Below are 17,395 nucleotides of genomic sequence, written 5' to 3' on the forward strand. Positions count from 1 at the left end.
TATTTTTTTTTAATGTTTATTAAATATATTAAACATTTCTGACGTGCATGCTTTTAAGAAATACATAAGTGTGCACTACATCCATACGTTTTCATGTATGTAAGTATATGCTGTACATATTATAAATAATTTGAGCTTCTTTTCTAATAAGATTCTAAATACATACTTAGTACATAAAATTTTAGGAATACGAGTATGCAAAATAAATAAGTTTCATAAATATAAATCAGCACAGACAAAACACAAAAAAAAAAATATACAAAAACGGAAACATACGTACTTACTATATGTATATATATAAATAGAGCTTAGCGTAAGGATGACCAGCGCAATATTTTTCATTAATTTATTAAAATAACTTCACAAATAAATATGTGTGAATGTATTTTGTCATATTTGTGTCACTGGTCTCATGTGTACATATGTATGTAGCGGAGTCATGTAAATATTTACGTAAGTTTGTGTTTTCCAAAGTACTACATATTATTTGTATGTCTGTGTCATGACTATCATTTACGGTTAGTACTTTTTGTCTCAAATTACGATTAATATATTCATACTTTCAGCCTAAATTTATTACTAAGGTTGACTTTCTTCTACGAAGCAACACATCTGGATACTCGCATCCTTCTTAGTAAATGCTTTCACAAAAAATATTATTGTCTCATTTTATAGTAAGTAAATTAAAATTATTAAAAAAGTGCACAACTTCATATCATACGTTGTTTTGAATTGCCACCAGCTACATAAAATACTCGTACAAGAAAAAATTGAAATGATTGAGTGCATAAGAAATTGTGGGAACTGAGCAGTAATACAAAGCCTATTTTTTCATCAGTTTCAAGAGAGTTGACGAGTATGTCAGTGTAGATAGAGTCTATTATAGTTAATATGCAGACAAGCAACTGGCCTTATTACTTAGCCGATGGATAGTAGTATAAGACAGTGTTTCCGGGTAATTGCCAGTGTGACGCCTGTAGCTCAATTAATTGCAATAAAGTACGACGAATAGCTGGTGCAGCGTCACTTGCATTCAAGAAAGCATCACGCACCATCGACAACAGCAATTCCAACTGCTGTGGCAGCTGCACTTCCATATCCAGTCCGATGCAGGTGAGAACATAAAAAAGACATTCGATCTGTAAAAAAACATGTAATTGGAATTAGATTTGGGGTTTCTAGTGGCTTTGTTCCTATGTGAATTAATATTTTTGAAGTGAAACTTCTTAATCGAGTTCGGAGATGGTTGCGTTAAATATTTAACACCACGTCATAAAATCTGTATCGTTCGTTCGATTTTTAAAAATGAGGTGTCACATGAGAGGCGTTGTCCTTCGGGTGTGCAACGTAGCTTTAGTTCCATGAAAGGAGTTTCCACATGTTAGAAAATCGAATTCAAAATTTCTCTGCCGCAGAGGGTTGCGTAAAATATTTAACATCAAGTCATAAAATCTGTATCGTTCGTACGATTTTCAAAAATGAGGTGTCATATGAAAGGGCTTGACCTGCAGATGTGCAGTATGGTTTTAGTATTTTAAAGGGTTGCCATATATACGAAAATCAAATTCAAATTATTTATTAAGTTAAACGAATTATCCCAATATGGGTATCAAAAGAAATGGTTTTGAATAAGTTGTATTTTCTAGCTAAATGTAGGAGGGTTGCCACCTGTTTCAAAAGTAAAATTTAGTTAAATTATACAAAAGTCTTACGCTTAAAATACTATACAGTACAGAAAATATTTTTGAGGTGCCTGAAGAGGGTGGCCACCTGTTTAAAAAGTTAAACTCAAATTATTGAAGCAAATCTTATTATTATAGCTCCGTTATGTTTGCGATAAATATTTAACGCCACGGTACAGGTAGCATATGACGGGTATAGAAAACGAATAGCTGCGTTAAACGCCAATTGGGCGGGAAAAGACTAATGCAAAGACAAGAATATAATCAAAAACAAATATAAAGATAAGATGAAGATGAAGATGAAGATGAAGATGAAGATGAAGATGAAGATGAAGATGAAGATGAAGATGAAGATGAAGATGAAGATGAAGATGAAGGTGAAGATGAAGATGAAGATGAAGAATTTCCTCTATTAAGTTTCACTTCTTCCGCGCGTAGGGACTACACGCACTGAGTTTTTTTTTTTGCTTGGCAACGGTTCTCAACGGTTTGTATATGAAAGGGGAAATACACGACACCAGCTTGCTGGCACCTTCGAGTGGTTGTACCATCAAGTTCGAAGCATATAGCATACCAGCATGCTGGTACAATATTAAGAGTGTTCGCTATGCAACTGCCAGTTTTCAGCCGAGTACCTTTCAAATGTTTGGAATTAATTGAATTAGTAAATCGCAACAAGATTGTTCATTTCTAATTTAACGAACTTGTTGATTCAAATTAATGTTGACAAAAATGCAACCGTGTGCCACAATCCTGCTTGTAAATTCTTACTGGCAAAAATTTTCCCAGCACGAATTTACAACTTCCCCTCCAAATGAAATGTGAAAATTGTGCTCTCTCCTTGCAAGTTTTCTGGGTTTTTGGCTAAACGAACACGATTTGGTAACAATTGGTACCAACTTGTACAAATTTTTGGCATAGCGAACACTCCTATTTATTTATTTACAAATGAGGTCCGGAAAAGATCGAAATGAGTAGAAACGAAATTTTTTTTTTGGCCGAGTTCATCATAGCACGCCAGACATCACTTTTCTCGCTAATTGATATGAATAAGAAACAAAGCGAAGCCCATCATCTCCAACAGCAACTGACCATGTCCCTCATATCACCATCGGTTACTCGGAATCGGTTACTTTTTGGCATTGTATACTCTTAGGTCTTACTGCTTTTCATATAAAGAATTTTGGCGACGAAGATTAAGCGCAGCGATTGACCGAATTTCACTGCAGCTTTTTCAAACACAGAGTAGTTTACCGCTACCAGTGGGTACCGCATCGAATACTTTCACGGCATGGCCTCTGTGTCTTAAGTTAATACAATTCAGGGTGCCACAACTTCCAGTACTTGTCCTCACAAATGCGCAAAGGCTCAGAGCATGCGGGTAGGCAATTGAGTAGTTAATCCTTCTCTCGTACACTCGAAGGCCCATCAGATCAGATGATATCCTCGTCACTCTTCTTCGACATACATCAGAAAGAGAAATACTTAAGACTTCGTTCGTCGAGAGTAGGATTAACTGCTCAATTGCCTACCCGCGTGCTCTGATAGCTTTTTTGATGACAGCTCGTGAAAATTACCCCCACAGCATGAAAGCTTTGCTCGGCGCTAGCGCCGCGTTATTGTGGGATGCTCCATACAAATTGTACGGGCATGAGGATTTTTGACACTGGTTTGGCGCTTGGCCGGATAATTTAGGGACGGCAGTTACTTCAAGAGGAGTTAGACGTGGTACAAATTTCCGCCTTGGCTACAAGCTAAAAACAGTCAAAACTCAAATTTTTCTCACAACATTTTCAAGTGTCTCTGTGGGAACAATTTCAATGGAGTTACAAAAGCTCATTAGAACGGGGGCCAGAAGGACTTAGCCATCCAACGCTTGTGGAATTGACTAAACGCCCATCTTTCCAGCATCCCATTATACGTGGCCCTCACACTCTTTAACAGCTAAGCAAGGGTGCCCTGTCCTTGAAAAAAATACCTTAATTTTCCATTTCACTCAAGTTAGCTCCATCCGTGAATGAATAAATTAACGGAGCCCTGATTCCTAAGATTGTTCTCCTTTCAAACTTCGATTCGAAAGGAATATGAGAGGTTAAGTCTCCTGTCGGTACGCAATGGTCTCTTAAGACCGTAATCAACTCAGGGCGTTTTAGAATTTGAAAGGGCATGTAATTAGAGGACAAACTGTAAGGCAACCTTGACAGAGGCTACAGTCTCATTTCTTTTATAGTGAAAGCGTATCTTTTCTTGTACAATTTAAGGATAGCTAAGAAAACATATTAAGCAAATAAAAATATGTAACATTTTACTCACCTCGGATAGTGAACGAACAGGTGGTTTGACACAGTCTTCGCAACATTTTGAGAGCAAAGTCAATAGGACCAGAGGCGGCGGAGCTCCTTCGCATTGGGTGCGTAATTGTAACTGGCGACGTTTCAGCTGGCAGAACATTTCAGTTAGGAAAGCCATGAAGGCGGTAAAGCGCAGACGTGAAGGTGATTTCATGCCTTGTATGGAGTATAATAGCTGCAGAAGAAATATTGTAAACACTTTTTAATAAAAACGTAAAAAATGTAGAACAAAAAAAAAAAAATAAAACATCTGAAAATTGAACTAGGTTACGAATGGCTCCCTCGTCTGGTATGTTTCCTAGATTGAGCCCATTTTCATGTTTTAAAATCTGAAGAAGAGGCTCGGTGGTAAAAGATTTAAACCGAAGGAAGCGGTCATCACTGTATCCAGTACCTGTTTTAAGGATCTTGAGAAAACCAACCTACAATTAATTTGGAAGGGATACACAATTGGAAAAAAGTGCTGGGCTCGAATGTATTGAGCTAAAATGAGACCTTGTTGAGAGAGAAAACGACTTTCTTTCGAAAAATATATTTTTTATTCAAGCAGTTATTTACTTGTAAAACTGCCCCCGTATCCAAACGGTAGAAATTTCCCAGGGAACTTTCTCTCTTAGAAATCTTCTGTAGGTTAGCCATACTCTTTGAAGAAACGAAAGCAATAAGAAGACTTCACGTTCTAGGTAATCCATTTAGCAAAATAAGCACAAGTAGTTGCAATGAATCTATGCATAATTTGATTACCTTTTCACGCTCCTGATACCACTGTCGGCATGTATTCAATAATGCTTCCAAGAAGGTCTCCTTCTGCTCCTTAGCTATTATATTAAGGCACAAGCGCGAGATGGGCAAAGCATAGCGGCGGCCTTCAACAGCGCGTTTTATGAAGTGTGACGTCAGTTCCATAAGCGCACGCGAATTTAACTTGTTGGGATCCTCCAGAGCAGTGTCGATCAGTGCCTGTATCTCCGGCGTGAATTGACCGATGTCAGTGACCTCATTGCCCAAGGCCAAGCCCAGGCCGGCAATGCCACGTGTTAGCGCATCGGCGGAAGACAATGATTTGGAACGTTGCAGGGGACTAACATTTATGTACGAGTCTGTATTGATGCCATTTGCCGCCGCATACTGTGACATGGCATTCAATTGCTGTTGCTGCTGTTGATAGTCATGATTGAGGTGATTCTGTCCATTCTTATGACTGTGATGCTTCTGCGGTTCATTGGCGAATTTCACGCGATTCGTATTGGCTGTTTGCTGTAAAAAGATATACGAATTTGTAAAATCAAAAATAATGTTGGCAAAATGGGTAACAACTAGCATATGTTAAATTACGTAACATAACATAACGTACATGTAATATATTGCCACTGGATGGTGAATTAATTAGCGGAATTTGCTGCGATACACCACCTGAGTAACGATTCACAGCCATCGGATGAGAATGTGTGACCCAAATCGGACGATGCGCACCGACGTGATGCATCTTGGCGCCGCCCATGGCATTATTCGATATTGGCATACTGCCGAGCGAAAGTCCAGCCTGCCGACGATTAGCCATCGCATTTGTGGCTGCCATAAACTGCATTTGCTGATGCAAAGCCACCGATGATTTGGATTGTGGGATCAAACCTTGTGGCGAAGATGATCCAGGATAGATGACTGCTGATGAACTAGAAGAATGTTGTAGGTTGAAGTTAAGTTCTGTAAATGAAAAATCGAAAGCAAAATTCTATTAGCAAAGCCTTGTGAGAGGCAACAATTACCGAGCGTCTGCACGTGGAGGTGTAGTACGTCTTGTGTTCGTGGCACCCATTGTGAACTCCTGGGCATGAATGTTTAACTTGTTCAAGGCCGCCGGCGAAATGGCGCCATCGTTGCGAACATCTGAACATTTGAAGATGGTGCAGGTGTGAAAATTTTATGGAATGGTAAATTTTTTGTTTTAACAAACAACCGATAGTACAAAACGGTTGAACGTGCGAAGCGGGTGTTTTCGCAGATGGAAAATATGTTTTGAAAAACACAGAAAGGAGAAATGCTTCGATTAGAAATTTTTCAAAATTTGAATACTACTTAAGCATATGCAACGCAACTGCTGGAAGCATTTGAAGCTGGAGTAAGCCCGCGATTAAGTCAGTAAGTTATACAAATGTCGGCGTAGAGTTAAGCTAGGCTTTTAAACAGAAAAAAGAACGTAGCGCACTATAGGGAAGCGATTTTGTTTTCCATTGCAAGTAAGCAAAGAGCTGCGAATTAAATAAATTTACAAATTACTCTCGAATGGGAAACTTAAAAATAGGAGTTTTAACAACACTTGGTTTAAACAAATTTTACTACATATGTATATTATACCGCACCAGAAAAAAGTTCGCCGTGTACCCTTGAGTCTAAGAAACTTTGCAAGGCAATTTCGAATTAATTTTTTTTTTAGTCGAACGTAGAGGTCGCTTTTTACAGTTTTCGTCATATCATCAGCATTCACAGTTGGATCTTAAAGTATAATATATCGGTGAACTTTGCTCCAATGTTCATTGACCTCAAGGACCCGTTCTAGAACCTATCCATCAGATCTCAGTTCCTTCCACCATAACGTATCTTTCTAATGTCAGTAAATTAAAGCTCGCAAAAAATTATTACACTCTTTCTAAGGAAGTATTTAGGTTCTAAGGCAATTTCGAGATTTTTTTTTTAGATAGAGATCCCGTTTTATCAATTTTCGTCGTATCTTCAGCATTTGCAGTCCGATTTTAAAGTATGATAGATCCATATTCTTGTCTCGAGAAGATATATTTTTTGTTCCAAAGCTCATTGACCTCGAATACGTCGTTCTAGTACTTACCCACCAGATCTCGGTTCCTACGTGCCTATTGTACTATCCTAATGTCATTAAATTAAAACTCGCCAAAAATCATTAAACTTTTGATAAGTAAGTATTTTCATTATTACAGTAGAACTTTTTGAAATATTTTTTTATTGCCGAATGTACGTGTCACCGAAAAATGTAAAAAGGCGACTCCAAAGATCGGTCATTAAAAGTAAACATTTTCTATAAATTGCCTTGTAAAAATACTTTGGACTCCGGGGTATACGCCTAACATTTTTTTTTGGTTTCTTGTAATGTGGTACGATCTAATGTACATAGCAGTATACTTTGACAGTATACAGTGAAAGCGTAGAGACCTCAGAAATAGAGTCCGACCGATTCCCAATTTTTGGCCGATGCCGATTAATCGGCCGTAGGGCAAAGAATCGGCCAATTCCGATTCCGATGCCGATTCCTTAAAAAAAAAACTACCTGAATATAAATTCATTCAGGAACAAATGCTTTTAATATATTTGAATAATAACAAAAGAAAAACATAAACAAATAACTAAATAACATTAAAAAAAGAATCTGTTCACTTATTTGTGTACATACATAAATATAGCATATCGCTTATACATACATATCATTAAAATACTTTGTTCTGCTGACTAAATATAAATGTGTTTCCAATTCAGCGATTTGTTTAGGGAGTCAGCGATAAATTCAACGATAATCGTAATAATACATACAGTGCTGAAAATATAAATTCGGAAGAGACATTTTAGCATTCTTTGGCTATTTCCCTTTCGTTTATTTAGGGCTGGTTTCTCCAATTCAACTTAACTTAGTTTAGCCACTTTTCGGACTTAAGTCAAAAGTTAGCCTACGTTTTACACAGCTTATTCTTGACCAAGTCAAGAAAATTGGCTTAACTAAGTTAAGTTGAGTTGGAGAAACCATGATACAAAAAAGAAGGTAGTTCCATTTAATGACATTCGTTGTTGTTGTTAACCATTTGACTTTTAATAAAATTATGACATTTCATCAAATTCATGCTACCTGATCACTAGAAAAAATATTTTTTTGAAAGCAGAAGATTTTATCTGTACATTCAAAGATGTGGAATATGATGGACTTTAAAATTATACCGCCTACATAATTTCGAAAATGGGGTTGATGACTAGGGTTCAGAACGCATGAGGAAAGTGATCAAAATTATACTTACATATCGTCGTTTATANGTATAAATATGGGAAGGAAAATACTCAGATTTATTGTTTTAATATTATCAAAGTGGCAAGGCCGATGATAATACTCACAATTTATGAAACTTCAAAAAAATTTATTATCCGTCAAAAGTTGTTTATTGAAACTACCTTCTTTTTTGTATCATGGGAGAAACCAGCCCTTAGTGTTTATTACTTTTGAAGTGAAACTTCTTTAGCGGCGGTTGGTTGGTTGGGAGTAAATTGGCAAATTCAACGGAAATTGCGCAACGGAAATGGGGCAATGGGAATGGTGCAACGCAAATGGTTGGGCTGAAACAGGTGCTTCGTGTGTATGCATATGGTATTAATTTAACAAACATTTGCTAATAAAAGGTTAAAGAATAACACTTAGAAAAAGACCAGTACAAGAATGAAAGTAAAGGTGAGTACGTACATAGATAAGAAAAGGATAAAGGCAAAGGTAAAAATAAAAACAAAAACAAAGATGCGTAAATATATAGGCAAAAATGAAGACCAAGGTAAATTTAAATACTTCACTTATGTATATAACGGCAAAGGTGAAGGGGAATATGTAGCTGGAGAAAATGATAAACATAAAAGTAAAGACGAAGAGGAGGATGAGGATACCGATAAAAGTAAAGATGAAGATAGGGGAAGAAAGATTAAAATAAAGGTAAATAAAGAGGAAGGGTATAGAGCGACAGCGACCCAATTTTGGGATTATCGATAAAATAATCAATATTTTTATCGGTTTTGTTATCGATACTTATCGATTTTGTTATCGATATTTACCGATTTTAATACCGATATTCATCGATTTTGTTATCGATAATTATCGATTTTGTTATCGATATTTATCGATTTTATTATAAATTTTTAACGATTTTGTTTTCGATTTTGTTGTAAATATTTATCGATTTTGTTATCGATATTTATCTTTTTTGTTATAGATATTTACCGATTTTGTTATCGATATTTATCGATTTTGTTTTCGATATTTATCGATTATGTTATAGATATTTATCGATTTTGGTATCAATAATTATCGATTTTGCTACCGATATTTATCGATTTTCTAATCGATTTTGCTACCAATGGCATTATCGATGTTGCTATTGAAATTTTTATCGATATTTCTATCGGTTTTGTTATCGATATTTTGTTGGACGTTGTTATGGATTTTGTTATCGGTAGAGTACAAAGATAAAAATGAAGATAATGGAAAAACAGAATAACATGAATGTTATTAAAATGAACAGGGGAAGGGTAGGAATCTAGATATAAAAAAATATAACCTTAAACAAAAGCAGATGTGTGGATGTATACATTGGTTATGAGACAAAATAAATAAGTAACGTAAGTTTCACTTCTCCAGTGTGGCCCAGGCGCACTTAATTTTTTTGTATAAAAGTGTAGCTCGTTATCTAACAAAAACCATGTAAGTAAAAATTTCAAACTTTGTACCAAAATTAGCAAAATTTGACAGCTTTTTAATTCGATTTTCTAGAAACATTCTGATTATGCAGCTTCATAGCCCATTCAATTCTATTATACGAAGTGTAAATTTTAAGTAGCTAGGACTTACCGTTGATTTTTGGCAACTTTTTTGTGGAAGGTGTTGCTTGTTTTTTTCCATACAGCAAAAAAATTCGAACATACTTTGATGAAAGAAAATGCGTGAACAAAAAATTGCCAAAAATCCTTTATTATACTAAAATTAAAAAACTGCATACTCAAAAAAGTTCTATAAAATCTTACTAAACAGTTTCCAATTTTGATGCATTTTTTAAAATTTGTCGAATTTTAATAATTGTTCTGCGAAGTTTGAAATTTTGATTTACATGGTTTTATTTAGATAGTAAGCTATATTTTCATAAAAAAAGTAATAAACATTATTTAAACAAAGAAAAATAGCGAAAACTTACTACGATGTGTCTTCCCTATTTACATTCTCGCCGCCGTACATCATAAAAACGAAACATGAGAACACATTTATGACAGGGGGACTCAGATGCATTAATATTTTAAGATTTAAAGGAATTAAAAAAGTAAAAAATAATAACATGGAATACAGTGCAAAAAAAGTAAAAATAATCGGCCAAAAACGGGCGATTCCGATTCTTTTCTTTAATCGGTCGGACTCTACTCAGAAATCTATTTTGCATGGTCCAATCCAGTAATCTATGACCGAACCTTTAATTTCCTGATTAAATTTTTTTGTTAAGGCGAATTCATACATACAAGGTGGAATTACTATTGATACAAATGTCAAAATATTATATTTTGATAAGGGAGAAAGTGAGAGTATTTGTATTTTCATTCCCTTTTCTTCCTTGAGAGAAGAACAGATAAAATTTGGCATTAAGAAATTAAAAAATATAGTGAGACCTCGGCATAACAAGCCTTGATAAAACGAAAAACTCATTTTCCGAGTCCCCTGAAACTGTTGCGAAATTTTCCGTACAAAAGTGCACCATAGATGTCCGAAGAAATTATGAGCATGGAAAGCTTCGGAATATATTGACAGTTAAAGCCCCGTTAGGAAAATCCTCTACATTGCGAATTCTGAATATGTTAACGGTTAGAGTGTCGGTAGTGTTGACGAGTTGAGTTGTTGAGTCGGAGTTGTTGACCTTAATGCTACTAACAACTTGGTTACAATATGGCTTTAAGAGAACGTTCTATATGTTATCAAAGTCCAGGCCTAATGTGACAAGACTCGTCGCCGATTTTTGCTGGTCACTGGCTTATTGCTTCCCAACCCAGAAGGCAAGGTATCGTCTACAATTACTGAAGTTGTGTGTGTCCCACTTAAACGAGGAATGGCTAGACCGATTTGAAAATTTTTTAATATATACCAGTGTATTTCATATTGCTTCGAATATAGCCTTAATAAAATCCCAACTTTTATGAACAGACCGTAAACCTGCGTCTAATGGACTAATGCATTGTTTAAGAAAAACTAACGGTCATGAAGGAGTCATCCTCTGGCTCATGAACTCTCTTGAGACAGATAAGTTCTTACACTCTAAAATGCAGCAACTAAACCTTTTTCGAGGCAGCAATTGGACGTTGGGTGTTCGGACACAGAGGCATTTCATCAAATTGCATCGGCCTATTTGTCCATTATACTAACCTCAAAAAACTGTGGCTCTTTGAGCAAAAAACTACAACATATGAGCTAGGGAGCATACTTACGAGATAAATCTCACCAAGAATTTAAGTGCCAGCTAATTACCCATAAGTGGTCTTGTTGTAATTTATATAACTTTAACTTGGTGAAGGACTTTTTATTTACCTAGGATGCTGCATTAACACCAACAAGAATATCAGACTGGAGATCAAGTGAAGATAAACTCTTACCAATATGCGCTACCATATGTGCACGGTAGGCGAACCAAAATACGGTGCCACTAATCCCTCATAATGAACGTCTGTTAAACAACCAGTGCACATTATTGGGCCAGAGTTCAGTCAAAAGTCAAGTATTGAATTAGAATGTGGTGGAAAAAGAATTTCGGATTAATTTAAGGAGAACTTTTATATTAGTGCACCCTTAAAGATAAAAATGGTTAGAAATGAGTAATTGAATAATGGGGCGAAAAAAGCTGTTCTGATTCAAATGTTCAGACAACAGAGAATACTTTATTCAGTCACGTAATTTGTAGGTGTGATAGTTCTAGAAAAAGCTGTAAGTGACAGAAAATAATAAATTGCTTTAAACAGAAGGACGTAGATTGCAAATTTTACTGGGCTTAGAGAACTGCTAATCTCCCCGATTAACCGACTATAATAAACTTAAGATCATAATGGTTGTTGCGTAATTTTATTTATTTTTCTATATGCTTTACCCCACGTCTCGATTTTCTACTAAATGTGTCTTAACATCTGTAAAATTTCTGTTTTAACTTTGTCCCGTTTTCTAATGTGGGCAACTTGCTGTCTTAACATATCACTTTCAAAATGGCATCAAGCCAATCAGATTGATCTCTACCCAATGTAGATGACGCGGCAAAATGAAAACTGAGTTTGTCAAACTACCAAGTGACAGCTAATGTTAAGACAGAGATGGTAAAAAATTTGGCAAGACAGATATGGTTTAACAGTGGAAATTTGCGGTCTCCACCTAACATTTCTGTCATACCACAGCTTTTTTAACAGAACCTGTAGAAGGTGGAGACGTGGGGTTAGTTTAAGTGTGCGGAAAATATGCGGCTTTTGATTTTTAGTGGTTCACAATTGACTTTAAACGGACTCATATGCACTAGCTACAAAAAGATTCTGATTACAGCGCGCGGAATATCATATTTTGTTCTAGTATTGTTTTGTTAAAACAACTTCCGGAGTATTTTAAGTAATAGTAAGGTTTTTAATTTGAACCCTCGTCAGTTTGGTCAATGGTAAAATAATTTTCGCTTTATTTGCTCTATTGGATTTTGCTCTATTTCTGTTTCTGATATTCAACCTTAATATTTAAGTGGTTAGGTAGGTTCGTTATTAGTTTAAATTACTTTAATTAATTATACCCGGAAAGATTTGGGTTATTTTTGTTATTTTTTTTTATTTTCATGCTAATAAAAGCATGCGTGTCTGATTTCGAAGGAGGAGAAGTTTCAACTGAAGATACTGGAAAAATTGATTTTCTTTTTTGTTCCATTCTACTAAATACTAGCTATAGAGTTTACGTAGTACTGACGAGCGAAACCGATAATTTTAATACACATTGATGTGAACTTACTTCTAACTTGATTTATCATCAGACGCGTTATTTGTTATTTATTTATTTTTTTGAAAAATCTGGAGTCAGGTTTGTTATTAATTGCTATTTCTAACAAAATGTTTAAAATATTTTTTCTATAGAATTTAGGGCTATCACACATGCCCTTAAGTACAATCAATACAAAAATAATATTTCTTGTGGCGTTAACCCTTAATTATTCGCAAACAGAAAATCCCACAACTAGTCGCATGGGGTCCCAGCGACCTCAATAAAAGTGTTGAAAAGAGTTTTCAAAATAAAAATACGAAGTGTGTATTATTAAAAAAATTAAATTACTCTATTATCGTTAACTTAAAAAAACAGAAACATAATTTCGACATAAAACTTAACAAAATAAAAATGAAAACTTCACCTCCGCCAAAAAATGTTTTGTTTGTTGCGGCATGGGGTCAGCACTCAAGCGAATAGCGGCACATGTGTACACGACGATGTTCTAGCCGTGACTAAATATATAAAACGAAATGTTTATTGTCATAAATATTAAAGTTCTTTATAGTAGTTAACTTTAAGAAAGAAAGTCATAACTTTGACTTCAAACTTAGATACAAAACTAAAAAATTACCTCCGTCAAAAAATATTACATAAGTGGTCGCATGGGGTCAGGGCTTACATTAAAGTGGTCCAAAAATGTATGTAAAAAAATAAGGTCGAATTTTTAATGCCGCCACCCCCTACGATTGTTATATACCGAAAATAATATACCCATATTTTCGTATTTTGAAATCAAAAAATATTTAGGGAGTGATCAATGCGCACAAAGTTTTCCATGTATTTTATATGGAGAAAACACAATTTTTCGTAGAAATGGTATAAAACTCTTGAAAATCAATATTTTTCGACCGGAAAACTGTGGTTCTCTTCAGGAGACTTCCAGTATTAATAGCCAATTATTTATTTAACCATTTTTTATGATAAAAGATTATTGGTCCCCCAATTGCATTTTCTAAGGGCTTTGGAGGATCTATAAAATATAGTTACCATGAAAAAATTGTTAAAAAAACAATTGGGTATTATTATTGGGAGTCTTCTGTAGATAAGTAAAGCTTTCCAATCGAAAAATATTGATTTTCAAGAATTCTACACTATTTCTACGAAAAGATGTTTTTCTCTATATAAAATACATGGAACGCTTTGAGCGCTTTGAGCACTCCCTAAATATTTTTTGATTTCAAAATAAAAAAAATTGGGGTATATTTTTTTCGATATAGATCAATCCTAGGGTGTGCCGGCATTAAAACTCCGACTCTATTTTTTTGGACCACTCTAATATACATACTTAAAAATCGGTGAAAGTGTAATTTATTTTATTGCAAAAAATCCCAAAATTCCATTCCACATAGACAATAAAAAGTGGCAAAAGTTGAACGTAATGTTTCAAAAAGTCACGGTGGTATGTAAAAAGTTGTGAATCATATCGCAAGTGTATATGCATATTTTTGTGCTATGAGGGGTTGGGGTGTTCAGAACATTTTCAAAGAAATCACCCGGTTTTGCGTCACACAAATATGGCAGCCCTAATCATAATGGACATATCGTTTTATATTCTGAAAATATAAAGTTAACTTCGTTACCACCAACCAGTTTTGATCCAAGTGGATCAAAGGTGATACATTTGCCGATGAATTTTGGAGGGACACTTCTTTTTAAATTTTGATACTTTTCCAAACGTATAAAAAAAAATCCCGTAGAAGTCGTAAAACTTGCCAGAGATGTTTAAAATTTCTTCGCACATAGTGCTAAAAGGGTGGATGAATTTGCCGAAAAAATTTATTCCGCACCAAAATAAATTTATTTATTTTTCAAAGTAAATCATATAAGTTATATAACAATTTTGAAAGTCATTATAAACTTATTGTGTATTTTTTGTCAAACTAAACTGTATGCCAAGTAACCTAGCTGATATATACGTTTGTAACTCAGATAATCATTTACCTTTTCCTATATATTGTACCGCAGAGACGTATATATCGACAGCGCATTTACGTAAAATCCAAATTAAAAAAAAAAATATTCAGCATTGTTTTATTGAACTTTGTTTGCAAATAAAAAAGAGATTTAATTTTAACAGTGAAATTTTGAAAATTTTCATGTATTGATCCATTGTCATATAAAGAAAGCGCTAAATCGACATTTTTAACTGTTTTAAAAAATTTTCCTAGCTTGTACAAAAAAGCGGCAAAGAGAAAATTTTTATACAATGGTAAATTTTGAAATTCGCCAACAAAATAGATTGCTTTGAAGTAATCGTCATTCTCAAAAGCTTCTAAGAAGCGAATTCTAAAGGGATTCACTGATGTCGTACATTTGGAGGTGATATTGAATAGGCTATTTTGAATTAACAACATTTGATACTAAATTTTTAATTTGTGACTTCAAAAACACGAATTAAAAATTGTCCACCATATTGGACTTTTTTATTCTGAGTTTGTCTTCACAATCAGCGCCATTTTGAATTTTTAAAATTTAACGTCAGATTCTTAGGGCCGGTTGCTCAAAGTCTGGTACTTAATCATCGGTTAACATCGTTATCGACGTATTCGACTCCATGCATATAACACGGTGTCGGTAACGTCGATAACGATGTTTAACCGGGGATTAGTGTCAACCAGACTTTGAGAAACCGGCCCTTAATCAGCGAACCACAAAAACCCAAAAACCCCAATCTGATAAGATTTTGAATTTTGGCAAGTTGTGATCGCTTCGCGGCCCATAGTGCAATGGTAAAAGAAAAATTAGATATAATAAAACGAGTGTATATATAGCCGCGTGGCCGCTATATGCCAATACATAAATTAGTAAGAACCACAAACAACAATTCTCTAGAAAGGGCCCAGGTTTAGAAGACGCCTATCAGCTGGTACCACTGAACTGAGTATGAACTCAACTAGTCAAATGTCGATCTATCATCGCTTGGCGTGCAATACCTCGTAAACGCCAAATGCAAATACCAGGTATGAGATTGCATAAAAACAAATCTATTTTGCTTATCCTGACCCAATGGTGTCGTAAGTGTCGTATGTATTGTTGTACGGCGTAAACTTTAAACACCTTAAAATGTATTTAGGAGATTCGCAACAAGCCATATTATGAATTTTCACACTAGGTGCATTTTTTTTGTAAGCGAGAAGAAAAATTTCCTTTTAGCTACTTAAGCAACCCTGTTGGTAGCTGGCAAGTAACATGTGACCAATTTAAATGAGTAATTATGCGAAGTATTTGCGTAATATGTATACTTATTTAAATTATAAGTCGCGTATATGAACCAATTGGAACAGATCTGACCGGTTGACAAGCATCCATTTGAGAAAAAAGTGTGTGGCGTTCGTAATTTTGAAGTTTGCTATTTCTGTTTTGTTTTTTGTTTTTTACATCTCTTTCTTTATGTGTATTCTGGCGGTGGTTAATTTCAGTGGTTTTTAAGCGATTTTCAATAAATTTTTTGTTCAAATATAATAAAAATGAAGTAAGTGCGCGGTAATCGCACTAATCGGTAATTTTTCTTTATGTTTCGTCTTCATATTCTTTGTTTATGTTTGTTTAATTTCAAAGAAAATAACATGGTGCCGAAATTACAAACATCAGCTAGAAAATTACTTTTTTCTTTTGCTTCATCTTGTCAGATCTTGTGTAGCTGGATCATAAGTCACGTATATAAGGAAACAAAAATTTCCATCTCCACTTTCCCACTAACAATTTACAATAGAGCAGTTTTTTTTTTACTTGACAACACTACCCTTCAGGTCGCATATTTTTTAACCGACCTGGCTGAACTCGGATAAATAGCCGGGACCATCCGATATGTCGCATTGCCTTTGGCGTATGAGAGGTTTTGTGCGCCAAGCGACGATATAATTTGAAAAAAAACCCACTATACTATAAGAGCTCATATTATTATTATTATTTTTTAATTTACAAGAAATATTACTTTAACAGTACTATACAAGAGTAAGTTATCAAAATCAATGTTTAAAAAATTAATTCAATTAATAGTAACTTTTGCTACTGCATTTTTTAGTACAAGCTATTTGAAAGTGATAAAAAAAAAGTCTTTACTTACTCGGTGGTCTATATATGTCTATGGCAGGTTTTCCACGCATTTGTCCATGTTGATTTGCAGCAGTTTGTACATTGAAAGCGAGACTGCGCCTTTTGTTAATATTCTGAAAAACAAAAAGGATAAGTTTTGTAAAAATTTATCAATTAGGGTGCGCTAGTGGAACTTAGATCAACAATAAACGTTTGACGTGCAATAGGCAATAGCGTTATCTAAATGAAATCTATTGTCTCTATGTTGTATGTTGTCGTTGTCTGGTGAAACAAGAAAAGTTTACGTAAGTTAAGAAGTTAGAGGGCAAAAGGCACGGTTAGAGCTGTACTTTTTTGATTCAGCTGGGAGTTCCAGACCACTCCTACTCCAACGTTTAACATTTTAAACAGGTGGCATCCCTTTTCAAAAACCTAAAAAATATCCCAAATTATAGGCACAATAATAAGCGATCCGTGTGCCAAATTTAATCTAAATCCGCTCAGCCGTAAATATTACA

The 17,395-nt window shown here is 34.8% G+C and overlaps 1 protein-coding gene across 11 annotated transcripts in view; it reads right to left on the reverse strand.

Annotated features, from left to right (window-relative positions):
* Nucleotides 1-502: 502 nt before the first annotated feature.
* The window catches only part of LOC108374088 (uncharacterized), a 39,575-nt gene continuing 22,682 nt past the window's right edge, over nucleotides 503-17,395 (reverse strand). For 10 of the 11 annotated variants that reach the window (XM_017630109.1, XM_017630086.1, XM_017630097.1 and 7 more), the window contains 6 exons: nucleotides 16,909-17,011; nucleotides 5,800-5,920; nucleotides 5,388-5,706; nucleotides 4,778-5,290; nucleotides 3,996-4,208; nucleotides 503-1,139 (listed from right to left, as the gene is read on the reverse strand). In XM_017630109.1, coding sequence (XP_017485598.1) covers nucleotides 915-1,139; nucleotides 3,996-4,208; nucleotides 4,778-5,290; nucleotides 5,388-5,706; nucleotides 5,800-5,920; nucleotides 16,909-17,011 — 1,494 coding nt within the window. In that variant the 3' untranslated portion in view covers nucleotides 503-914. Of the gene's footprint in view, nucleotides 1,140-3,995; nucleotides 4,209-4,777; nucleotides 5,291-5,387; nucleotides 5,738-5,799; nucleotides 5,921-16,908; nucleotides 17,012-17,395 lie in introns of all 11 variants that reach the window. The other variant, XM_017630124.1, reaches the window with a different exon arrangement.

The sequence above is a fragment of the Rhagoletis zephyria genome, unplaced genomic scaffold, assembly GCF_001687245.7.
Source record: "Rhagoletis zephyria isolate East Lansing unplaced genomic scaffold, Rhagoletis_zephyria_1.1 Rzeph_scaffold_00085, whole genome shotgun sequence".
NCBI lineage: Eukaryota > Metazoa > Arthropoda > Insecta > Diptera > Tephritidae > Rhagoletis > Rhagoletis zephyria.